At 39.0% G+C, this 26,359-nt stretch overlaps 1 protein-coding gene across 1 annotated transcript; it reads left to right on the top strand.

Moving 5' to 3' along the window:
• Positions 1 to 21,921: 21,921 nt before the first annotated feature.
• FGF14 (fibroblast growth factor 14) lies at positions 21,922 to 25,701 on the top strand. Its single transcript, XM_026038335.1, has 3 exons — positions 21,922 to 21,936; positions 22,108 to 22,306; positions 24,644 to 25,701. The coding sequence occupies exons 1-3, from the start codon at positions 21,922 to 21,924 to the stop codon at positions 24,778 to 24,780; spliced, it is 351 nt and encodes a 116-aa protein (XP_025894120.1). The 3' UTR covers positions 24,781 to 25,701.
• The last annotated feature ends 658 nt before the right edge of the window (positions 25,702 to 26,359 follow it).

Raw genomic sequence — 26,359 nt, 5'->3', positions numbered from 1 at the left:
ACTACACACTGGGCTCTAGGCTTTCTAAGTGCTCGAACCTTAACCCTATCCCTAATTTTTACTTAGGAACAAAGTTCACAAAGGTCCCATTTTGCCATTCAGGGTTGAGATATGAGGACATGATTTGGACATTATTAGAGAGGGTCCTCTTTCACGGCTCCTGGGATATGTTTCAGCTCAGTTACCTCTCTGAAATACCTATACACCAATGTGCAATGCATGAGGAATTATCAAGACGAGCTGGAAATTTGTGTGTGGTCCCAGCACCACAGTCTCATAGGAATCACAGAAACATGGTGAGGTAGCTCAAACGAGTGGAGTGCGATCATGGAGGGCTATGTGCTCTTTAGGGAGGACAGGTTGGGAAGGCCGAGTGGTGGAGTTGCTCTGTATGTGAGAGGGCAGCTGGAATGCATGGAGCTCAGCCTGGGAGTGGATGATGAGCGGATGGAGAGCTTGTGGGTAAGGATTACAGGGCAGGCCAACGTGGGAGACACTGTGGTGGGTGTCTGCTACAGGCCACCTGACCAGGAGTAGGAGGTTGACGAGGCCTTCTACAGGCAGCTGGAAGTTGCTTCACGGTCACAGGCGCAGGTTCTCATGGGGGACTTTAACTACCCTGACATCAGCTGGAAAGACAGCACAGCAAGGCACAAACGGTCCTGGAAGTTTCTACAGTGTGTCGATGACAACTGTTTGACACATGGTGTTGAGAAGAGGTGCAGGAGAGGTGAGTTGCTGGACCTCGTACTAAAAAACAGAGAAGGACTTGGAGATGTGAAGGCGGGGGGCAGCCTTGGCTGCAGTGATCACGAATTGGTGGAGTTCGGGATCCAATGATGGGGAGGCAGGGCAGTAAGTAGTCTTGCGACTCTGGACTTCAGGAAGGCCAACTTTAGCCTCTTCAGAGACCTTCTTGGAAAGATCCCATGGGCTAGGGCTCTATAAGGAAGAGGGGTCCAGGAGAGCTGGTTAGTTTTCAAGTGACATTTCCTCCATGCCCAGCAACAGTGCATCCCTGTGCGTAAGAAGTCAGGCAGAGGGGACAGGAGACCTGCGTGGATGAGCAGGGAGCTCCTGGCAAAACTTCAACAGAAGAAAGCAGTATACAGAATGTGGAAGAAAGGACAGATCCCTTGGGAGAAATACAGGAACGTTGTCAGGGAATGCAGGGATGCTACAAGGAAAGCTAAGACACATTTGGAATCAAATCTGGCAAGGGATGTTAAGAGCAACAAGAACTTCTTCAAATATATTAACAACAAATGGAAGGTCAGGGAAAACGTGGGTCCACTAGTGAATGGGGTGGGTACCCTGGTTACGAAAAACACAGAGAAAGCAGAGCTGCTGAAAGCCACCTTTGCTTCGGTGTTTGTCAGTGACAGCCCTCTAGAATCCTAGGCCCTAGAGAGAGAGCTGGAGAGAGGAAGGCTTGCCCTGGATGGAGAAAGAGATGGTCAGAGAGCACCTAAGGAAACTCGACACCCACAGATCCATGGGCCCTAATGGGATTCACCCCAGAGTGTTGTGGGAATTGGCGGATGTCATAGCCGAACCTCTCACCATCATCTTCAGAATGTCCTGGAGAATGGGGGAGGTGCCAGAGGACTGGAAGAAAGCCAACGTCACTCCAGTCTTCAAAAAGGGCAAGAAGGAGGACCCAAGTAACTACAGGCCGGTGAGCCTCACCTCCATCCCCGGAAAAATGATGGAACAGCTCATCCTGGGTGATGTCTCCAGACATGTGGAGGAGAAGAAGGTGCTCAGGAGTAGCCAGCATGGATTCTCCAAGGGGAAATGATGCTTGACTAACCTGATCGCGTTCTATGAAGGAGTGACTAGCTGGATAGATGTGGTCAGAGCGGTGGATGTCATCTATCTGGACTTCAGCAAGGCTTTTGACACCGTCCCTCACAGCATCCTCCTGGGCAAACTCCAAAGGTGTGGGATAGATGAGTGGACGGGGAGGTGGATTAGGAATTGGCTCAATGGCTGGGCGCAGAGAGTTGTAGTCAGTGGTGCAGAGTGCAGTTGGAGATCCGTAGTTAGCGGTGTCCCCCAGGGGTCAGTCCTCAGTCTGGTGCTGTTCAACTTATTCATTAACGACCTGGATGAAGGGCTGGAGTGCTCCCTCAGCAAGTATACTGATGATACAAAACTGGGAGGAATAGCTGATAGCCCTGAGGGCTGTGCTGCCATCCAGAGGGACCCGGACAGACTGGACAACTGGCCGGTGAGAAACCTCATGAGGTTCAACAAGGGCAAGTGCAGGGTTCTGCACTTGGGGAGGAATAACCCTGGACACCAGTACAGATTAGGGGTGGACCTGCTGGAGAGCAGCCCCGCAGAGAGGGACCTTGGCCTTGTGGTGGATGACAAGATGACCACGAGGCAGCAGTGTGCCCTGGTGGCCAAGAAGGCCAACGGGATCCTGGGGTGCATTAAGAAGAGTGTATCCAGCAGGTGGAGAGAGGTGATCGTCCCCCAATACACAGCCCTGGTAAGGCCACATCTGGAGTACTGTGTGCAGTGCTGGGCTTCCCAGTACAAGAGGGATGTGGAGTTGCTAGAGAGAGTCCAGCACAGGGCTACGAGGATGATCACAGGCCTGGAACATCTGCCCTATGGGCAAAGGCTGAGGGAGCTGGGCTATGTTTTCAGCTATGTTATCTGAGAACTTGGCTCTGTAGTGTTAAGTAATGTCTTGAATTTATACCAATCACTGCTACCAATCACTGTAGGATTAAAAAGAGGATTAGGATCCTTGGTGCTCATCTGCGCTGATTCTTGGTGCTAATTGTGTTAATGTTTTGTCTTAAATAAAATCAGCAATGACTGTAAATCTGTTCATATTGGGTCCTGATATGTATTTGCAGTTTGTAGGTGTGAGGAATTCAAAGTGGTTTAAGAACTGTCAAAAGATTATACACCTATCCCTCTCTTACAGCAAATGATGTAGGGTCTTGCTGAGAAACAAAACTATAGATGAGTGATTTATGTAAATAAGAGGACAGTGAGATTGTAAGCAAATGCACAGTTGCAATTGTATCTTCCTGCAAACCTAAGCATTTAGAAATTTGTGGTTACCAAAACATATAAATATTTTAGTCTTCTCCCTCGAATTATAGAGAGACACTTAAAACTGGATCTAAGCTACTAAGAAGGTAAATAAACTGAAAGGTCCCCCAAAAAAATTTCAGATACTTTTAATTATGATTTTAATGTTATTCCGTGATCTCCTAGAGGCAGAAATTGTCGTGTTCTTCGGTGTTCTTGATTAGAAGAAGGAGCGCTGAAGAAGTGACTAAATAACAATATTACCCTTGCAGTTTCTTCAGTGAAATTTAGAATTACATTTTATAGCTGAGGGTCAACTTCTAATCTAGAGGGATTTTTATCATGAATTAATATGCTATGTCTGACTACCTTTTTATATTACCAATGTATTTAAGTGCTGAATCACTCAAAATCCAAAGAGTAGCTCAGAAGATTTGAATTGCTGAATGCAACAACAATGGAGTATTTTTGGAGTTATGTAGCTTAATTACTGACTGTTCCACCTTAGCAGCTTGATCTATCTTTTAATGAGTTCCTGGAAACCACTTTTGTGAACTGGAACTTAAAATTAATGACTTATTATGGTTATTGCCTGGTATCCTGTAGTTTTGGTTTCATACTGCATCTTATGTGTTTAGTTTTGTTTCATGAGAGACACTCTTCTCAGTGTCTCTCTGAGACACTCACTGTTCTGTTCTTAGAGCAGAAAATTGAGCTCACTGTGTTTTTAAGGAACATGCATGCAAAGCAAAACACATTAGCATCCACTGGAGAGATCATCTAACCCAATCCATAATTTAGATGAGTTCAGAAAGACAGTGCAGCCATATTCAACCTGTATGTTCAGATTTTATTTAATATTGTAAAATAATCCAAGACTTTATTATGAATATTGACCTTTATTATTTGTGGTCTGGCCTTAGAAGCACTGCTGTCTGTCTTTTTCACACAGCTGATCTAGTTCCATTTGCTGTCACTCACATCCTGGGTAACTTTCTCGTAGTAGTATTCTGTGAATGTAGTTAGCACTTTGGAATAAATATTTCAATTATGAAAGTACAGTAGTTTCTTTACAGTCATGAAAGGGTGTTGGGGGGAAATGTATTCCAATCTAGGTCTTGTTTTAGTTCAGATTCCAAATCTCTGGACTATAAATTTATGCATTTTGTGAGTTTTTCACTGTGATTTTGTCAGTGGCAAGAATAGATGCTTATAGGAACATAAATATATAAATAGCTGCAATATTTCACAGATCACCTATCTGCATATAATTAATTAATTTGTGAACCTTTAAAAAAGTTATTTATACATTTTAGTTTAAGTAGGTCCATGTCCTCCTAATATCATTTGTACTAATTAGAGTTATTAATATTTGTAAGCGTTTGCAGGTTGAAGCCTTGTTATCCAAAGCATTAGTGAGTTTTTAAGACTGGTGTTTTATTCCATGTAAAGTGTATATTTAAGAAGCATTTCTTGAGTATTGTAAAGGCTCTCTATTCTTCATGACAGACTACTTTCAGAACAATTAACTATCTGCAGCTTCTTGCCTTAGAAAGAGAGTATTCAGCAATACTGATTCACTCCAGATGAAATTATCCATAACAGTAATTGAATGTTCTTGATTTTCATTTTAATAAAATAAATTATAGCTCATAACATTTTATGTTTCATTAAGTAATTTCATAAATGAGAATCATAAATATTATATTTAGACAAATAAAACATTGATGATTATAAATTATGCAAGAGTATTTCTACTCAGCTTTGAAATGCAGCCTATTCTCCATTCTGCTTGTTGGCCCTGAAGAATATCTTATGGTAGAGGATTAAGAAAGTCAGAAAAATGTTCATGCCATTACAATAGAGAGGATTACGCTAATTCTAAATATTAAAATTCTTTCACAGCTTTTAGCATTTAATTTAATTTAATTTAATTAGCATATAAAAACTAGAAATTATTATAGAAGAATTCTCAAGTTGTTTTTTTTTTTTTTTTCAATTTACCATTTGGCCTTCTGAGGCAGTAAATTATCAGGAAAGAAAAGCACTTCAGGAAATATATGTGGCAATTTATTTACTTTTAACTAGGCTGATGCCTTTCTTAACCCAAAGTTATAGTCAATGAGTGTCATGTGAGCAAAAAAACATTCCATGCCAGATAAAAAAAAGATGTAAAAAATCAATTGCTTGAGGATCTGATTTTAGAAAAGAAATCTAATAAGAGTTTAATAAAGAAATGGCCAAGATAATGAAAGCCTATGTATCTGCTGAAGGGAGACAGATTCTATTATAATATTCATAAAATAAGCTGTGACCCAGTCAGGAATTACTTACTTCATCCCCTGATCCCGGTTAATGGGCTCCCTTAGGAGAATGTAAAAGTGAGCGTGGTTTAACATCTGCCATGGATCATCATGCTCACCGAGGAGGTTTAGATCACTGTTTAGCGCTTTATGGCAACTTCCAGGCAGACCCAAAAACCAGGGTCTAACTGTACTCCCCTCTGTAATAGTCCTAGGCTGCAGGCACTGGTGACCCCAGGGAGAAGAGGGCTTATCCTCTGGCTGTGCTGGTCTTTGGAAAATGCCCTTTAATGATGTAACTGCAGTGCCTTCCTAATTTAATCTCTTTCCCTTCTCCTTCACTTTCCGCTTTCCTTCCCCTTCTCTTTTCCTTCCTTCTCCCTTCTCATTCCTCTGCTCCTTTTCCTCTTCTCATTTCTTCCACAAAGAAATCCCATTTGTATTTTCCTACCTCTCTCTGTTTTACTGATTTCATCCCAAAAGGTGATGAATGGTGATGAGGCAGTACTTGCTCCACATGCAGGCAAATGCTTTTAGGTGATTGCAAGGTGTAATCACATGATTTGAAAACCCAGAGAAATGTGCTATATATTTATTAGTTGGCATTTGGTAAAATCTTTGTCCAGGGGTATCAGTGTAGTTATTCACCTTAATCTTATTGCAAAAATTAAATTTTAACTAACGATGATGACACACCCTCAGTGTCAAAAAAAAAACAAATATTATTTTATTAGACAAGCAGAGTAATTAAAATGTTATTTGTTATCCTTCAATAAGGACCCCAAGTACTTTTATTTCCATATCAATATTGCAAGAGGTGTAGTATTTCAAAATTTGATTTCTGTCTGCTTGGTAATCCAATGTAAATTAGGTTTGAGTCAGTCTTATGTTTAGTGGATACACAAACTGAGACACTAAAGAACTCTTCAAGAAAAGACATTCAGACTGTGGGTGTTGTAAAAGTCATGAGCCTAAAAAGTGTCAGGCAGGAGACAGACACTATGTGGGTAGAGAAAGGATATTTTTTTCTCTCAAATATTGCATTTCTTTGTATTCTTGATAAGAGCAAAATGTGAAATACCTGCAATATGAATCTGGAGGCAGTGATTGCTTAGACAAAAAAAAAAAGGTTTTTTTTTTTTTCTCCCTAGTCTTTGTAACTGTGTCCATTTGCTTAATTTTAGTTTCTGAAATAGCTTTGTTAACATGAATTGATCAGTTGCAGCTGGGGGCGGATGGTACTCCTCTGGATTTCATTCTGAGCAAAATACAGCGCTCACTTTGAAAAAGTGGCTTATACAGGATTCTGCCTATATTACAGTCACAAGCTTCAAAACTTCCATGATAACCTAGCTGGCTGCCTGAACATACCTTTTTTTTTTTTCACTTCCCCAAGATCCAGCTTTGTGAACTGCAAGATCTATGGCTTGAGAGCTTCCTGGGGATTTCATACATTGATTTTATGGATTATGGAAAGAGCATTTATGAGTATATTTTTATACTTGCATAACTTGCATTTGGCTTTATTTTCAGAAGTTGAGAGCATACTGAGAGCAGAACAGCGCCTGTCCAGCACTGCTCAGATGAATATTTGCCCTACAAATATCACTAATAAAGCAATGATATCAAAATATGGGACTGCCTTTGAAAATGTTGGTCTTAATATCAGTTTTCCAAGATATAAAATATAGACAAAACGATTTTCTTTTTCAACGTTTAACAGTTATACTAGGTGGATTTATTAGTGCAGAACCATGGAAATATAAAACTGTACAAAATCTCCAAAAAGTCTTTTGTTTGTTTGCTTGCTTGTGTTTGTTGTTTTTTGTTTGATTGTTTTTGGTTTTTGTTTGTGTAATACAAAATCAGTTTTGCTACTGGATACGCAACCTAAGCAGCACGCTCCGCCTAAGCAGGGTAGTTGGACTAAAGGTCCCTTTCTACCTGTATGGAGACCCTGAGGGAGGGCAGAGGGCTTCTTCTCTGAACACTCTAAACACTTCTAAGCCCATTACTAGCAAAGAACCTCAGCACACTGAAATTTTCCAAATATTATGGTGCTTCCTGCTGCTTTGTGAATCCTGGGTGATGTTCTGAATCTGTGTTATAAATTAAAGAAGATGACCCAGTGTTAACTGCCAAGCACATACTGCATTGTCAAGAATGAACGGAGATTGTACCACAGACCACTCTCTATTGAAAGGGAGATTTAAATTTAATCTGTTATTTTTAATATTAAGAATATGTGTGACTGCAAAAAACAACACAACTGCAGCTGTCAAATTGTTTGAAGCACTGGGTCTGACAGATGGTCTTTAATTAGTTAACAAGGACATACAAGAATCGACTTTCATTTTCTTTCATCAGTGCAAGACTTTCAGTGCATAAAGAACATATCCTGACCAAAAATAAAGATAAATGACTACACTGTTGTAAAATGTTTCATTAGTCAAGTGACACTCCTATAATCACTCCTATAATCTTATAATTTCTCTTCATACCCAGTTTTGATGCATGAAATACTACAGCTCCAACCAACTCCTTGAGCAGACCTGGTCTCCTAACTTTTATTTTCTTACATCTGTATACTCAACCCATTACAACAGTGAGACATTTGAACGAAATAGTAAACAATAGTCCTTAACTCAGTTCTTTCCTGTCTATCAAAAGTCCTTGCCAAGGAGTAGAAGTAGCATGAACAAAGTCCTGGGAATACCACTGATAAAACATTAAAACTCACATCTTGATTAGACTTAAAAAAAAAAAAAAAAAGAAAAGAAAAAAGGACACAAGAACATAAAAGACAGAAAGAAAGAACACAAGGCAGCATAAGACAGAAAATAATTTGAAAAATCTTGCTTTTATTGTTCTCAGACCTCCCTTTCTTCACCCATGCCTTGATTTTTTCTTTCCAAAAATCATTGCTTTTTTTGCATTCTGAAGTCTCTCTCTGTCATGTCTTTACTTTAGCACTTGGAGACTATAGGCACAGGAAGCTAGTTTCTCATTTAAACTCCACTCCACCATCTAAATAACCACTTTTGCAGGTTTGCCCCTTGTTACAAGAGGCATCAGGCAGCAGTGGGCATAGAGAGAGACATGGCAATGTGACAGTCCCTGTGGGGCCATGGCAAGTCAGCACAAATGAGAACAACCAAGAGAGTCTTTCAGTATAAGCAAGAACTTGCATCTCATTGGGAAGCCCATATTTCCTGGCAACTGCAGTGGACTTCAGAAGAGCGAAGAGCTTATATATATATATATATATACATATGTATGTATGTATAAAAACATTTAAATAAAAGACTACTGCAGTATTTAATGTGTTCTGGTCATATAAGGAGGAAACATATGTATTTTATACAAACTGTATGCAATTGATTCCCTCAGTTCCAAGATATGGCACAATGTTTTAGTTAGGAGAAGAAATATATTTTTATATAATGAATGACATCTTGTGTTTTTCTATCATCTGCAAAAGGGAGATGTACTTCAAATCTTTTGAAAAAAATGTTAAAATATTGCAAGATAGGAAAAAATAAATTACCTTTTAATGTGCTATCTTTCTTTTTATATGGCGCAACATACTCCTGAATCATACAAATCCTGAATCATGCTTTTTTTTTTTCTACCATCTTTCACTCCCTCCCACCTAGAGAGGTGCAAATGCTTTCCTGAAAAAAAATCCAAGGCTTCAAGTTTCAAGCCTGCTTTTCCTTTTACTGAGGTTATATTTGAAAATAATTATTTGTAGAATATTATGAGCAGCATGAAAAAATGGCCTGTTGACTATGCAAAGATAGCAGTACTGGGAATTTTGTAAAATCCAACTGTGTTCCCTGATTTAATTCTGAAGCCACAATTCATGGTTTTGTGATGAGTAAAGTGTTGAAAAATTGGCTCTCTGCTATACATGAACTTACCTTCCAGTAGTGTCCCAGTCAGGTTGGATCCTGATGGACTTGCTTGTGTGTAAGCTATAGTTCTGACCCTGATCTTTTGCATTGAATTATCTTTATAAAAACACTTCAATAGTAATAGATGCTTTCTAGCACAGTTGCAATTAGCCACTCAAGGCAATAAATAATGCATTTTTTAAGTGATGTTGGCATAGAAAAATTCTTCCATTTCTCACAAATACCAGCAATGTGGATTCATTTCCAAGTAGTAGTAAAAGCAAAGATATTCTTATACAAAACCTCATGGCATTCTTTGAAACATAGTCATCACAGCTTAGCCTCTTTGGAAAATATATTCTGTGCTGTGGTATGGTATAATGAATTCTGTTGGAAAGCAGTAACATTTAGAGGATTTAGAAAGGCTTCTCATAGAATTGTTTATTAAAAAAAAAAAAAGAGGCATTTCTTTTTTCTCCTTTTGCTGTCTACATTCTGCAGAGACAGATTAGAAAAGTTAAAAGTTGGATATTTGTACATTCTTAATACAGAGCCAGATCATTAATGAGTAGACTGACACTGTGCTAGGATCGATATTTTTTTTTTATCTATGCAATATTAAGCTTTGTCTCCCCACAGAACAGTTCTAGGAATATGTGCTAATAATGAGTGAGGTGGAAGTTGAGGAACAAGGGACTAAATATTTCTATTGGAAATCTTCAGATTTCTGACATCTTGAACACGTAGGGATGTTGAGGTATCTGTTGTCAGCAGATGTTTATTAACAAATTGCTTTGTTTATTGTTATGAATGACACTTAGCAGGATTTTACTTTGGATCTGCAATGCATATTATAAATATCTAAAAAAACTAAAAAGTCCTCATCTCTTGGTATCAATCTGATTTTATTTTTTGTTCTCGCAACATATCTATATGTTTGCATTCTTAGTAACTAAAATTTATAAACTTGTTCCTGTAAGATATATCCACATGCTAATGAAAGGCATCTATAACCAAACCAAGACTGTAGCTTAGGCACTGCATATAAACATCTCATATTTAAAGGGAAATACATTAAGCTTCTGCTCTTTTAAAAAACATAGAGTGATATGCTCAAGAGTGTCTAACTTTTTTGCTCTTCTTGCTTCTGACGGATAAACAGTATGATGCCATACCAAAAATAATTGTTAGTGGCTGAACCAGAATTAAGGAGCCAGAATGAATTATTTTCTCTTTAGTATTGATTCACTTTGGTACAGCTTTTGTTTTTTTGGATCTGAATCTCTCGTACTTTAGGGAAATCTTCTGAAAATAATTGAAATAAAAATAATTGAAACTTGAATTAATAGTTAACTAGATGCTGAGTAACTTAATAATTGGGAATTATTAGAGATCTCTGGTTGAATTGGAATTTATTAAGTAAAGATAGCCTATCCTTATCTGTTTAGTGAAAAGGATTATATGCATGCTGTGTGTGTGTCTGTGTCTATGAAGTATGTATATATATATATATATATAATCTATGCGACTTGGTTGCAAAACATCAGCAAGGTATTTTTGTTTATATGATGGGTTGATAATTTAAGGACAGACAACTATATTACCAATTCCAGACTCTCATTATGTAGTTAATCACAGAATCACAGAATGGTTGAGGTTGGAAGGGACCTCTAGAGATCATCTAGTCCAACCCCCCTGCTCAAGCAGGGACACCCAGAGCACGGGGCAGAGGGTGGCACCCAGGCAGGTTTTGAAAACCTCCAGAGGGGACTCCACAACCTCCCAGGGCAGAGGAATCCTTTTCCAGGGCTCTGCCATCCTCACAAGAAAGAAGTTCTTCCTCACATGCAGACGGAATTATATCCATTTCCCCTTGGCCACCACTGAAAAGAGCTTGGCCCCTTCCTCCCTACATTCTCCCCTCAGGTATTTGTACATGTTGATAAGATCTCCTCTCAACCTTCTCTTCTGCAGAGAAAACAGGCCCAACTCACTCAGTCTTTCCTCATATGATGGATGCTCCAGTCCCTTCATCATCTTTGCCGCTCTCTGCTGAAGCCTCTCTAGAAGCTCCACATCCCTCCATCCATATCCCCTGTCCTGAGGAGCCCAGAACTGCACACAATACTCCAGGCGTGGCCTCACCAGAGCTGAGCAGAGGGGCAGGATCCCCTCCCTTGATCGACTGCCAACATTCCTCCTAATGCCGACCAGGATCCTGCTGGCCTTCTTGGCAACGAAGGCACTACTGCCTCATTGTTAACTTCTTGTCAACCAGGACTCTCAAATCCCTCTCTGGGGAGCTGCTTTTCAGCAAGCAGGTCAACCTGTAATCCATAGTGGTGTCTGAGGTTATTCCTCCCCAGGTGCAGAACCCTGCACTTGCCCTCATTGAACCTCAGGAGTTTCCTCTCTGTTCAACTCTCCAGCCTCTCCAGGTTTCTCTGAATGGCAGCACAGCTGTCTGGGGTGTCAGCCAATCCACTCAGTTGTGTATCAGCAAACTTGCTGAGGGTACACTCAGAGCACTCTGAGCTTTCATTTCCTGAGCTTTCCAGAGACAGTATCTCTGGACGCTGCAGTTCATGGGAACTAGCCTTAGCAGAAAAGACTGAAGCAAAGAAGGCATTTGAACTCTGCCTTCTCTGTATCTTCCAGCAGCAAGGCACCCACCCTGTTCAGCAGTGAGCCCACATTTTCCCTAGTCTTCCTTTTGCTGCTGATATATTTTAAGTCAAGTCCTTCTTTTTGCTCTGACATCTCTTGCTAAATTTAATTCCTAACAGACTTTGGCCTACCTCACTGCATCCCTGCATTCTCTGACAGTGTTTCTATATTCCTCCCAAGTGGTCTGTCCCTTCTTCCATGCCATGTATGTTTTCTTCTTCTGTCTGAGTTTTTCCAAGAGCTCCTTGCCCATTCATTCAGGTCTACTACCCTCCTTGCTTAACTTCTTTCTTACAGGGATGCAGGGTATCCTACCCTACAGGGATGATTGGTATCCTACCATACATCTATATGCTTCATATTTAAGTGAAATAGTATTACAGCTATTTTAATGAAAAAAATAAAATACACAATATGAAAGATGAAACAACATGAAATGGTTTTCAAAGCTAAAAGAGAAAGCCTGTTAAGTATTTACAGGGGTCCTTCCATGCTTGAGGGTAAAAGACAAGATGCACAATGAAAGAAACAATGAATTCCTCTCCCAACATTTCTCCCAAAATGCTTATTTTGGGAGTTTATTGCTCTTATAGCTAGAGCAGCAACACCTGAGAAAATTATCTCCATTCCCTTTACATCCCAACCTTCAGTGCTCAGCTGCAGTCTGTCTGAGTACTAAGACAAAGCATATTATTTTTTGTTAGAGAATTTACAACATTTCTTGCAGAATGTTTTGCCTCATGTTAGTCTCTTCAGATTGAAAACTTGTCTGGGTTTGCCTCTCCCATTCTCCCTATGGACACCCCACATAAAGGAGGAAAAAATGCCAAAGTGACATTAGCATCCAAGAAAGAAATCCTTGTAGTTGACCTAACATAATTGACTTTTATTCATTCCAGCCCTCACCATTTTTAATAGTTGATTTTTAGCCAGTATAATTCATTCAGTGAGAGGTTATAAAAGAAAAATGCAAGAAGAAAAACAAGCTCACAACTTGAAAAGGAAGAGAAAAGAAAAATACTAAAGTAGGTCACTTCTTGTGAGTTGAGTGTTCTTGCAACTTTTTTCTGGCTCCTCTACTTGCAAATCACACGAATTTAAAACGTTCATGAATTCACACATCTTTTGGAAGGAACAAGTAGAACTGGAATACTCTAAAGTATACCTTGTGAAATACCTCTGTATTTGCTCCCCTCTTTATGTTTACTTTTGTGTTGGTAGTTATTCAGGGAGGTCTGAAAATACTATGTAATATCACTATAAAAATGTGCACCATACAATGTTGCACAATCGTAGCTAGTTAAAGCTAATGTACCAGTTGTTGGCAAACCCGGGAAGTTTTCTTTATGTAACATTATAGGGTATTGCTGAGGAACAGCTATTTCATTAATGGTAACTGGGAAGAAACAGTCATCATCCTTGGTTCTCTTTTGGTACCTGGTCATTTTAATAATAGCTTAGCTTCTTTTCATGATAGTTAAGATTATTTGAGATATTAAGATGGCAGAAGATTCTTTCCAGTAATGACTATAAGTGGCTAAATGTGTAAAATTGTGTCCAAAAAATCCACTGTCATTTGGAAAGTTTCAGTCTCTATCTGGGAGCAATCTGTATTCCTCCTACATTATTGACCTGTGGCTAGAGCAGTAGATTGATGGGCAACTGGATGAGAATTCTTTCCCCAGACCATGGTGGTTTGTTTCTACAGCTATTTTTTAAATTTTTCCTTTCAGCCTCTTAATTTAGTGCTGTCCCATTTTCCCTTGGCACTGACCTTTCCTTGCTAAGAACCTGGTGCTCTCTACAAGCTGATGAACTATATTTGTTCTGATTGGAAGTGACTGGGAAGGATAGGTTGGTTTCATCACAGTCTTCTCTAAAATGTCCCTTAATAGTAGCACAAGAAAATATTCCCTGCAAAGTGCAGGGATTCTCTTGGGCCATGCGCCTTTCTTATTGATTCTGGGTTTCCTTAATCATAGATGCTGTATAGCAGATAGAAGATGCCTTTCTGTATCTATATGGCAAGAGTATATAGTTGGTGCACAAGCTGAAACCTTAAAGCAACATTTTACTGCAAATTTAAGTTTTAAGGGATGTTGGGTGTTGAGGATTAGATAGAGAGGAGACTGTGCTCTTAGAGAAAGAAGGAATATATCATTTTGCTGATAAAAGGATTCTAACTGCATTTCCTTTAAACCCAAGATGTAATCTAGCGAAAAAGTACATATTTCTGTGAAAGTTCACATCGGACCTGAAACAGAAAAATAATCTCTTCCTCCTTTGTGTGTCTGCAGGGGATAAGGAGGATGTTACACTTGATCGCATGCTAAAATGTGCAGTGTCTGTGGGTGGGCTGCAGCCTGTTTGAAAGCCACACTTAGAAATGCCGTTTATCACTAATACATTTAAGCTTCATTTTCTTTCCTTTCTTCAAGGGAGGCAACACCAGGGAGGTACATAAATGCTACATATCTTTTTTAAGATGTTTAAAGATTTACTTGCCTTTTCCAGGCTGCTTTCCTCAGGCAGCCTTGATGTAGTTTATAATCACCACCCTTGTTTTCTTAATTGAAGAACTATAATTCAGGCCTGCACTATGGGTCTTCAGCAATAGATCACTTTTGGAGTCAAAACTGGACTGGAATTTTGATAACTGCCTAGTCTCAGAGACACTTGTATCAGAATTTTTCTTTATTTTTACTTTTTACATGAAACATTTCCCACTGCGTTGATGACTCTGAATTGTAGATATTAATCAAAAGAATATAAATACCTGAGCATTGCTCATGACACAGTGTTAATGTCTATATGGATGAGGAGATCTGTAAGACTTTTCCTGAGTAGTATATGTAAGTAGTAATTTGGAATAACTCTTTATTATTTAAAATGGGTTATTATCCGACATCTTTGTTTAGTCTTGCAAGTAGCAGCTCTGTGAAAAAGTGTGCTCATTGCCTTTCGCACAAAATATTGTTCCCTGTAATCAGTTATATTTTAATGTGATTGTATCTGCTAGTTGTGAGCAAAACAACTTCTTGTTATGAAACAAGCAAGTTTTTGTAATCCAAGCTATTTTATGTTCTTCCTCAATCTGGACAGAAAGTGAAGCCAAATTCAATCTGCCATCAATATTGTCTCAAATAAGCAGAAATCTGTGCAAGATATTTCCTTTTTTCTTAGTTTGTCTCCATGTGTGCTGCAGGTTTTATTCATGACCTTATTATAGGAGCTTGTGAATGTATATGAATAAAAGTATCATTTATATTTCAAATCCTATCACTGCTAAGTAGAATCCCAGTTAAGTAAGTGCTAATATTTGCAAGAACATGATTTATGTTTGCTTTTGTCTAAATTTAGGCGAACATTGTGTTTCCTTTTTATGAATAGTAATAGTTAAAAGATCTTAAAATCTTTTAAGGACTCAAAAATGAATCATGAGAACTACACTCAGAAGTTTTACTTTGCTGGACTTGCATGCTTACTGCACTTTCAGTGATACATTAACCCATAAAAATCATCCTTTGTTATTGTCTGCACAATACCAGTTTCTGTATTTAAATTTTTTTAAGCCCATATGTTAGGGGCCTTCTGGAGAACAGAAACAAGGCTAACTCTGAGAAGCCAATATTAATGTTCTCTGACTATCTATTATGGAAAGATTCTGACTAAAACATCTAACCATATGTTGCTGGATTTTCTACCAGTTGGAGAGGATCATTTTGAACCATAACCTTTTGCTCAGCTGAAGAGTTGGAAGCAATTGGTAGTATGGATGGGAAATCTTGACTCTGTATGTATGTGAGATGCAAGTTGCTAATTTTTTTTGTGCACCAAATACTTAAAAGGATTTGTCAGATGGGTATACTATAAAAGTATGTTAATATAATGTGCAACAAGTGCAAGAGGGATGTGGAGCTGCTAGAGAGAGTCCAGCGCAGAGCTACAAAAACGATTAGGGTCCTGGAACATCTGTCCTATGAGCAAAGGCTGAGAGAGCTGGGCCTGTTCAGCCTGGAGAAGAGAAGGCTGAGAGGGGATCTAATCAGTATTTATAAATACTTTGAGAGAGGGAGTGAGGAGGGTGAGACCGGGCTCTTTTCAGTGGTGGACAGCAACAGGACTAGAGGAAATGGCCACAAATCGAAGCATCAAAAGTTCCACAGGAACTTGAGAAAACACTTCTTGACAGTGAGGGTGACAGAGCCCTGGAACAGACAGCCCAGAGAGGTTGTGGAGTCTCCTTCTTTGGAGATCTTCAAAACCCGCTTGGACACAGCCCTGTGCCACGTGCTCTAGGTGACCCTGTGTGTGTGTGGGGGGTTGGACTAGGTGACCTACCGGTCAGGTTAAGGATTCTATAAAGTGAGAGAAATATCAGTCTAGATATTTTCTATTCTCATATGCAGGGAAAGCCTCCAGATCTTATCAGCTCTTGCTGCATAGATGTATCTGTGATACGGCCTCTTACCCTTTTGCAACACTAAAACTGTTTTCTGGAATTTCATCATTTTCACACCTCAGTTACTGTAGCCTCCTCCCATCCTGTACTGAGAAGTAAATCACCACTCCCACTAGCCAAAGTCAAAAGTGTGCCACAAAGCTGTTTCTCCAGGTTCATTATTTTAGCTCTATTTCTTTTCTCTTTCGAGCACTTCTCCTCATTAAACACAAATTGCTTGTTTTCAGTTTTAGGGCTCTTCATGAGTCATTTCTAAACCTTTCATCCATTATCGAGACGTCAGATCCTCCTTTTGATTCCTGTGTTCATAGCAGTTAGCCCCCCAGAATACCTTAGTACTTATTCTCATGCAGCTTTAAGTTTGCCACAAGCCTCTTAAAGTTGTCTTTTCTCAAATCACTCCTTAGAACTCATTTGTCATTAGGGAGATGTCGCTTGGTCCCTAGTCTAAAGCAGTGATCTCCTGTTTTGTAGAAGGATTCCCAAGTGCAAATAATAAACAGCATTAAAATAAAATTCTTCAAGCTTTTCAGTTGGTCTTGCATTCTGATGAGGACCGGTAACCAGCTCTTTTTTTTTTTTTTTTTTTTACTCTTCTTGGTCAGACTAACTCTTCTGTGCTTGGCAGCCTCTTTAAATTTGTCTTACTGTTGTGTGTTCTACTTGGCACTGCTGAAAAGCACTAGCTCGCTGGGGCTGCAGCTGTGCTTCTGCTGCGTGGTGTGATGAGCAAGACGTATTATCCTTATCCCCAGAGGATTGCATAGGCTCCTTTTTCCTTGCCTCTGGCTACAATTCAAGAGGGTGACTGCTAGCTATATCACTTCTGAGAGCTGTAACTAGAAGGATACTCTAATTTCCTATATAGCAGAATAAAAAGCAAATTTAAACAGATCTAGAGGCACAGAGGTAGAAGGCAGGCAACTTTTATAAGCACCTCTGTCCTTGGAGCTTTTTTCAATGACCTTGGAAGAGACCTGCCCTTATGCTGTCTCTCATGATGTTCTTAGGAATATTATTTTTGTTCTGCCCCAACAGTTCATTATCAATTGATTATTAAGCAAATATTTAGTCTAAAATTCATTATTGATTAATTACTAAACAGATATATAGTCTAAAATTTCAGGATGTTTTTCATATAATTTTAAAATAATATAGAAACTCTATGGTTAGCTGTCTTATTATGCAAGGTTTAGCCATTTTAGCTCTGTGACTGGCAGAGTAGGTATTTATTGCACAGCCGTATAATTTATTTCTTCTATCTGAATGCTGTAATAGAAAAGCATGGATGCTTTGTGGGATTTTTAAGTGAAAGACAGTGACTGAAAATGTATATGTGTAACTCTATTATGCTAGCTAAATTGAACACACAAACTAGTCAGTATCTCATTCAGATATTTTTATTTAGTCAACAACTTTGGGACCAGTAAGGGTAAAGGGCACTGTGGTTTGAGTTTGAGCTATAGCCTTTTGCTAGAATATATCATATTCTTGATTTGCATGGATGCCTAGCTTCTTTCAGTCAGTTTAAAGACTGACTGCAGTTAACAGAAAGGTATAGATGTTACTTGGTAGGGGATTATCTCAGTTGGCTTCTGAATTGCCTTCTGACAGTCTTTATATATTAATGTAGCCTGCAGTAACCCGGGCTATCGGTTCAGGCAATCCCAAATTTGACATGTAGAGACTGTCTCTTTCTAAATGTTATTTGTGCTTTGTTCTTAAATTGAACCAGATTCTGGTATCAGCTTGTGAGTCCATGAGTTAACACTTAATCTACCCTGAAGTAATAGTGAAATATTAAGATTTGGCAACACAGGATGGAGGAGACCCCAAAGCCAAGAGCAAAGCTTTTTGGTTCATGAGGGGAGCCCAGAACTTGTGTGTTGTGGTACTTATTAACTCTACAGCAACTAAGAGAATTAAAATCTCCCCAGATAGGATTCACATCAAGCAACTGGTTGATGGGAAGTTAGCAAAAATATCCAAGTGAAAACTCTTCACAGCAAGGTGCAATTTAAAACATGCTACACTTTTACAGGAGACAGGAAGCTGTATCAGATTGCAGTTTACAGCCAACGCCCTCTCCTGGGGGTTTTGAAAATGGACACTTGGCGTATACTTTATTTCAAAAACGTTGCATTGGCAGAACCCCACTGCTTGTACAAAACTACTGATTAAGTTTGAGCAGTGACTTTGGAAGAGAAGTCCTACACTCAAGCTCTTATTTGCTTGTCATATCTACTTTTGTACTTTATTCACGGAGCCTGTAATATAAAATACAAAGAGTCCTGGGATCAAACCCCCAAAATTGTTTTTTTGAAAGGAAGGCTCTAAATGATTCCTGTCCGCCAAGTGCAGATTTAGTTTCCTCTAGGTTACATGAGAAAGCACCTGCCTAAAGCAGTGCCCACACCATTGAGTTCTTCTTTAAAAAAATACCATTGTCCTGCTTTTCCCTCCCAGAAATGGTTTTTTTAGGTGCTGTGGCTACTTTGCTGTAGGTGCTTTTACAGCTTTCTTGACCAGTTGATATGTTGTCTGAGGCAAGGCTTTAGGAGTCACTTTTCGGTTTAGAAATATTCAGCATCTACCTGGGCCCCACTAGAGAATTCTGTTTAGCAGATTATTGCTGTGCTTGTATAGCTCAGAAATTGTAGTAGCACCACTTTGCCCACTCTATTGTTCTGCATCCAGAAGGAGCCAAGTAATTGTGTTCGCATAACCCATTTTTCTTGACTTGCTAAAGTACCTACCTAAAGTTTCTCATGCTATGCACTGTCCAAAAAACTACTGTATATATGAAAAAGATGAGAGGAGGGAAGGGCTGATTCAGAGATGGAATATGATGCCAATTCTAAGGAATCTTCTTCAAGTATCCCAGTGGATATTGTTTAGGCAAACATACATGTGCAGTTTATAGGCAGCATTAATGACAAATAGTTTTTGTTTATACCAAAAAGGGAGCAATGCTTCAGCAGTACTGCTTATTGGGATGTACAGGGAAGGAAAGCCTGATGGTGAACAAAGTGGGTGGAATTTAAAGTGAAGCCTGTAATAAGGAGATTTGTGCAGGTATTTCCTGATTATCATCTGTTGTTTCAGTAGTCCAGGAACATGACACAAATATCATCACAGAATCACAGAATGGTTTAAGGTTGGAAGGGACCTCTAGAGATTATCTAGTCATGCTGCTGTTTATCGTATTGCTTCTAGCATGCAGTCCTGCCTTTTGGGTTTATTTTGATTCTTGTTAAGCTCTTCAGTGGTTTGAAATCGCTAAAGGAGAATAGAGAGTAATACAAATAGGAGTCATCTCAAAGTTTTGGAAGAGTTAAAACCCTGTGATGACAGAGAGGGTAGAGCTCAGATATTTCCTATAATTACTTTTTGGTGATTCTAGAATGGACTATATTTGCATTTTGTGTTGCATTTTGTGCTATGCATACAAATTTACTTGTGCATATAGGTGGTAAAGATCTAGTTTGCAGAAGGATGGTCCTTACATACATCAAAGAATCTTTTTTGCATCGAGTAAAGCACTGTGATTTGTACTCTTGTTCAACTAAAGCAAGCAACCCATTTTGGGGTAAGTTAAAATATTACCCAGGTGCTTTTGATCTGTTGTAGAATGAAATAGATTAGTCCTTTCTAATTGAAGTTCCCGCACAGTATCGAGAGGGACTTCTGCTTCTCAGCCAAGCAGGGCCAGCACAGGAGGTGGAGAGCAGCCCCGCAGAGAGGGACCTGGGTGTCATGGTGGATGACAAGTTGACCATGAGACAGCAGTGTGCCCTGGTGGCCAAGAAGGCCAACAGGATCCTGGGGTGCATTAAGAAGAGCGTCTCCAGCAGGTCGAGCGAGGTGATCATCCCCCTCTACTCAGCCCTGGTGAGGCCACATCTGGAGTACTGTGTCCAGTTCTGGGCTCCCCAGTACAAGAGGGATGTGGAGCTGCTGGAGAGAGTCCAGCACAGGGCTACSAGGATGATCAGGGGCCTGGAACATCTGCCCTATGAGCAAAGGCTGAGGGAGCTGGGCCTGTTCAGCCTGGAGAAGAGAAGGTTGAGAGGGGACCTGATCAGTGTCTATAAATACCTCAAGGGAGGCAGTGAGGAGGAGGCGGGTGGCCTCTTTTCAGTGGTGGCCAGTGATAGGACTAGAGGAAATGGCTTCAAACTGAAGCATCGGAAGTTCCACAGGAACTTAAGGAAGCATTTCTTCACTGTGCGGGTGACAAAGCACTGGAACAGGCTGCCCAGAGAGGTTGTGGAGTCTCCTTCTTTGGAGATCTTTAAAACSCGCTTGGATGCAGCCCTGTGCCACGTGCTCTAGGTGACCCTGCGTGWGCAGGGGGGTTGGACTCGATGAYCTCTGAGGTSCCTTCCAACCTTCGGCATTCTATGATTCTATGATTCTATGAAGTTAAAAGCTRCTTCACAACTGATCAAGTTAATAGTGTGCATGATGTCAGTTAAGATAACTTTGCTTACAGGTAGGATATTAGGCTGCTGCAAAACAAATGCCCTACTCCGTAGTAGTAGTAGTAGAAGAGCTCTTGGTTCTGCAACCCTTGCTCAAGTTTTGGTACTGTCCATATTCAGAAAAGAGCTTCCTCTGTAAAGGGTACTGTGTCCTTATGAGACTGGATTTCCCAAAAGAAGRTCTGCTCTGTCAGGAACAACTGTGAACTTCTTATAACATATCAACAGCTGATTCTGAGATAGAGACCTCGAGAACATATTACCTGCCTAGTCTTAACTCAGTATTGCTTTGGCCCAGGAGCAAAAAGAAATGAGAAAAAAGAATACAATGAATGAAGAAAATATTTGACTTCCACAGAACTGTGTATGTTGGAAAGGGTAAATGGAAGAAATGCAAGTATTGGAAAAAAGAATTCTGGGACTTAGCAAGCTCTCTTCTACTTCCCCATGTGTATCCTTTTCTTTCTGTGATGGGAACATCTCCAATAGGTTTTGTGGACCTGTCCAAAGTCTGAAAATTGTTACCGTATATACACACAGAATCTTTTTTTAATGGTATTTTCAATCCAATTTTATTGGCTTGTTGACCTGATTTTTCAAAAAGATTTTGTTAAATTCTATTGACACTATTTTTGTTGCTCTGCTATGGGTTACTGTGTTCTAGAAGTTTGTGTTTAAGTTAATCAGAGTAAAGAGTTCAGGACAACTGACTGTATGGAAATTTGTGAGTCAGAATGGTGTTTTCCTGGGGTGTCTCAGGTCTTGTCAACTCTATGATTTTTTTTTTTAATATGTCAGTAACTGCATTTTTTCAGTGTCAAATAGAATTGCTATTAGGAATAGGAGGATTTTGTTACATTTTTTGAACCTGCCAAGTATGTTAAAAATGTAGAATTGCTTTGTCTTCAGTGTCATTTGAACATAGACTTTCATAATCTTTAAGAGGATCTCCTTGCAGAATAATAAGCACAATAATAATTATATCTATATATTTTTTTCCTGGATTATTTCTGTAACTTGAAAATATACTAGCCCTGTTTCACAGACAGGAAATGGAGCTCTCCACGGTAGGTAAAATAACCTCACTTGGAGGTCATCTAGAGGAAGACTGATCATCTCTCAAAGCAGTACCTTATTACAGGTCATATATCAAACTGTAAAAAATATATTTGTGAGTTAACAAAACAAAAAAGAAATTAAACATTAAATAATATCTCAAAAGTTCTCTTTCTCCACAGGAACTTTTTACACCGGAGTGCAAATTTAAGGAGTCTGTTTTTGAAAATTATTATGTAATCTACTCATCCATGCTCTACAGACAACAGGAATCTGGTAGGGCCTGGTTCTTGGGCCTGAACAAGGAAGGGCAGGTCATGAAAGGAAACAGAGTGAAGAAAACAAAACCAGCAGCTCATTTTCTACCCAAGCCATTGGAAGGTGAGGTTCAGCCTGTCACTGCCAGATACGCTATAAATGTTAAGGTCCTGTTATAAATATCACAAAAAGAAGAGGGAATGATTTCTCAAATACCATTTCTGAATGTGCGTGCCACACACAGGAGCCATTCCAAGTGACAGTTCCCAGGATTCATGGTGTGGCTTTGTGCTTCGGCATCGCAATGCTAGAAAGGGCATATGTAAAAACATTCTTTCAAAGGACTAATAGGTCGTTTTTTTTACAAGAAAAGAAATCTTTTGTTGAAGTGCATTGTGCTGTTTTTAAAATAATCTTCTGGTAGAGGCAAACATGTTGGGAGTCTTGCAGTAAGAAACAGTCCTTTCATTAAGTGGAGTGAAATAATGGATATTGCAAGATAATTGAAGTTATAAATGGAATGGACAAAATGCCAACATTCAAAAATAAGAGCTTTCTAGCACAAAACACAAAGGTGTGTTTATAAAATAAATCAYACTGTATTAGTCAGTTGGTGTAATGCACATATCTTCTGTAAATTGGCCTTTAAGCCAAGACAGAAGCAAATAAAAGTCATGCTAACCTTACATATTGCAATGATGTCACCCACTCGCAGTCTTAGCAATGTAACTTTTAATTTATCCTATATATTCTACAAGCCACTTTTTTTCTTTTTCTTTTTTTTTTTTCTGCTGCTTTTTGTTTCTTGTCTTAGTGGCATTTCATTCAGTTTATTGCTACACATAGCCTCAGTCATTCTGAAGATTATCTCATTAATTAACATCTTAAAACATACACCTGAGTAATGCTTTAATTAGCAATACCCTGTTTTCCTCGCCTTTTAACTTTGAAGATTTTTGATCTAAAGGATCAGTTTGTTAAATGCTTTAGACATTCACCATGAGGAAAGCATTTGAAGAGTCCTTTTGTTTATCTTCATAATTTGAACTCAGGTTGAAGCTGTTTTGCTTCCTTTGCTTTGCAAAAGTCTTAAAATTTTCAAGAGCTCTTGACAATATCTGCAGTTTATATGTCAATTGCTTTATATTAAATTTTAGCAATTTGTATGAAAGGCAGTATATTTYTAAAAGCGACATCAAATCTAATGGATTAAGAAAAAGCGCCTATTAAAATTTTTGATGGTCAGACTCTTAGACYTTGATGGTCAGACTCAGGCTTAGACATAAGTTGCTTTGTATCATCCACAAAAGTCATCAAATATTATAGCTCTGCTATGTAATTCTTTATAGATCTGTCTCAAGCAATATTTTTGTGAGTCATGGTATTATTTTATCACGCTCTTTAATCAAGCAGCGTTTCATCATGCTCTTTAATTAATCAGCAAAGAGAAGTGTCCTAAGCCCCGTTATGGGGAGTTCACTCTGAAGATATAGATCATAACCAGCTTTATGTACTTTAAAGAAAACATTTAATTTCAGATCTTAAGAAGCCATAAAAAGATTTAGAATATGTCACTGGAAATGTAAGAACAAGTTAAGTATTTGATTAGTTAATGATACTTTGGGGTGCTTCATATTTATTATTAAACTTCACACCACTGACGATCAAGGTCAGTACTTTGATGCTTCTGCCTCCTCCTCTAATTAGCCAAGGGATGAAGGGATTGTGCTCTCTGCGGAAGCACRCAGCCAGCCCCAAGATCATAGTGTGATTAATTCTTCTGATGGCTTTGACATCTCTTTCAACATTGCTCTGATATAAATAAATGCTACTGAAGCTAGGTATAAGTGGAAATATTACCTGATTCAGTGACATGGAAAATGAAATTGAATTATCCAAGAGCATTAATCATTAAGGCAGCCTAATGCTGGAACTGTGTAATTGAACACATGTATTTTCCTCAAAGGATTTAAAGTGGTTAGATAGGGCCTGAAGCCCCGGGGGGCAAACTTTTAATTCCTCCAATAATTCAGTTAGTAGGTTAAATTGGAGTTTTATACACTTCTGAATTCAGTGGAGATTAGTGGCTGCTGAGAAAGATTTTGGATAGAAAGAAGAAAAATCTCCAGCAATGTTGTGTATTCTTTGCAGGACTGTCCCACACACTTAGTCAACATAGACTGGAAGAGGTGATGGCCAAGTTCCTGAGACTTGTGAATCAGAGGTACAAATGACAGATCAGATTTGGGCCCAAGCCTGGCCATGCAGTGTCTGGCTATGAGAGAATGCTTAAGTCTAGGCAATTTTATAATGCCATTTATAAAAGTCAATCTATGTTGCCTCAGTGTATTTGACTTTCAGAATCTTTAGAAAAGAAATTAGAAAATTAATGTAGAAAAACAATCCTATTTCTGATCCCTTTTCTTAAAAATGTCTCTTCTTTTCCTTTTTTCCTCTTAGTTGCCATGTACCGAGAACCATCCTTGCATGATATTGGAGAAACAGTGCCAAAGGCTGGGGTAACTCCAAGTAAAAGCACAAGTGCATCTGCAATAATGAATGGCGGCAAACCAGTTAACAAGAGTAAGACCACATAGCCAGATCCTCACAGGTGTTGTGACTTACCGAGTCCTGAGTACAGTTGAGCCATTTATCCTTGCCAGACTTTCCCTCTGCAGTGTCTGCGGATCAGCTCGAGGCAAGGGGAAACGCTTGCCTGCTGCTGTCTTTGAACTGAGTTGTTGCAAGCGGATAAATCTCAACATGTAGCTCCTCCCACAACAAGAAGACACCTGGATAAACCAGCTAAACTCAGACCGTGGAATGCCCTACCAGATATTGGAATGCCTTTTTAATATCTTTTCTGTGACTGTGACACTTCATGTGAATGACATACTTCACAAGTACACTTGATACCTTGCCTGCTGACAACTACCCATAATCCCTTTTTGAGTCCAGTTTCAGCAAAATCCATGTGTTTAAGTTCTATTTTGTAGCACACAAATAATCAAGTAATTTCTAGTTAGATGCTGTAAACCTGTGCTATTATGGATTTCTCTTCTTCCCTTTTTTATAAGGCTGCTCGCTCCACTGTCTGTGATCTTTTGCAGGGATTGTGTTTCTCTATAACTTAAGTGTTGCCAGTGACTTAGTTTTTGAAAGCAATCAGGGAATCAGGAAGCCTTCAAAAATCTATTATTGCAAATTATATCTATAAAGAGTAGGATGTTGTCTCTGGCTTACAATATTGATTAAATGTGAGTAGTCTTAGTAACAGATACTGTGCTCCTGAGGTTGGCATTAAAGTGGAGGGAAGACTGTCAAACACAACCAATGACAGAAAGTTTTCTGAAAAGAGTGTTTGACATGCCCCTATAGTTTCTTTTTGTGTGTGTGTTTTATACATATCACAGGCTTACTGGTAATGGTAACATTTGCCTTGCCCAGCGAGCAAGACCCACTCATTTTTGGGAAAGTGGGTCAAAAGAACTCTGTAGGCCTTGTAGGCCTGAATTAAGGCTCATTTTTCATCTACTAAATCTTCATTATTTAAAAAACAACCACCACCAAAAAAAAAAAAAAAAAAAAAAAAAACGAGATAAGACTTACCAGAATTGCGCTACCTAAGTCCATTTCAAAAATAATCCTTTCCTGTTTTTAAGGAACTGAACTTAATGCCATTGTTATTTTTGGCTGAATTCCACACACACTTAGCAAAGCATGGGCAAGGATGTTGTTGTGTTCCTTTTTGCAGCACCAGTGCAAAGGGTAGTTACAAATTATAGTTTAATATTTCTAGTGTTTTAAAACAACTTTTAAAACTGGACATATTATAAAACTTTATTTTTAATTTTAGCTCAGCATGCAAAGTCCAGTCCTATGTATCTCACCAATATCCCAGTATGTATCTCTACCCAGCTTCCTCTGATACTATGCCCACCAAATTGCTAGATTAAAGGTGCCTTGCCTTGATCTCTGTATACTGTACCTTCTCTTACATGAACCTAGAAGAAATCAAAAACATTATAAATTTGAATCCTTGGATCATTTTATGAGAAACACCATCAACATTTTGAGTGTRTCATTTATGAACAGTGAAACCAATGTTAGTGGGAAAATAAGTTTTAGACAATACCACAGAGATGCCATTGAAGTTAATTAGTTTAATCATATGCT

This window comes from Nothoprocta perdicaria, unplaced genomic scaffold, assembly GCF_003342845.1.
Source record: "Nothoprocta perdicaria isolate Ctin4 unplaced genomic scaffold, notPer1 scaffold_208, whole genome shotgun sequence".
In the NCBI taxonomy this organism is placed as follows: Eukaryota; Metazoa; Chordata; class Aves; order Tinamiformes; family Tinamidae; genus Nothoprocta; species Nothoprocta perdicaria.
This window is presented reverse-complemented; position numbering and strand designations above follow the sequence as displayed.

Excerpts from the sequence above, each read along its gene's own strand:
- FGF14 (XM_026038335.1), top strand. Across the intron at positions 22,307-24,643 it reads TCTACCCAAGCCATTGGAAG|TTGCCATGTACCGAGAACCA; the intron begins GTGAGGTTCAGC and ends TTTTCCTCTTAG.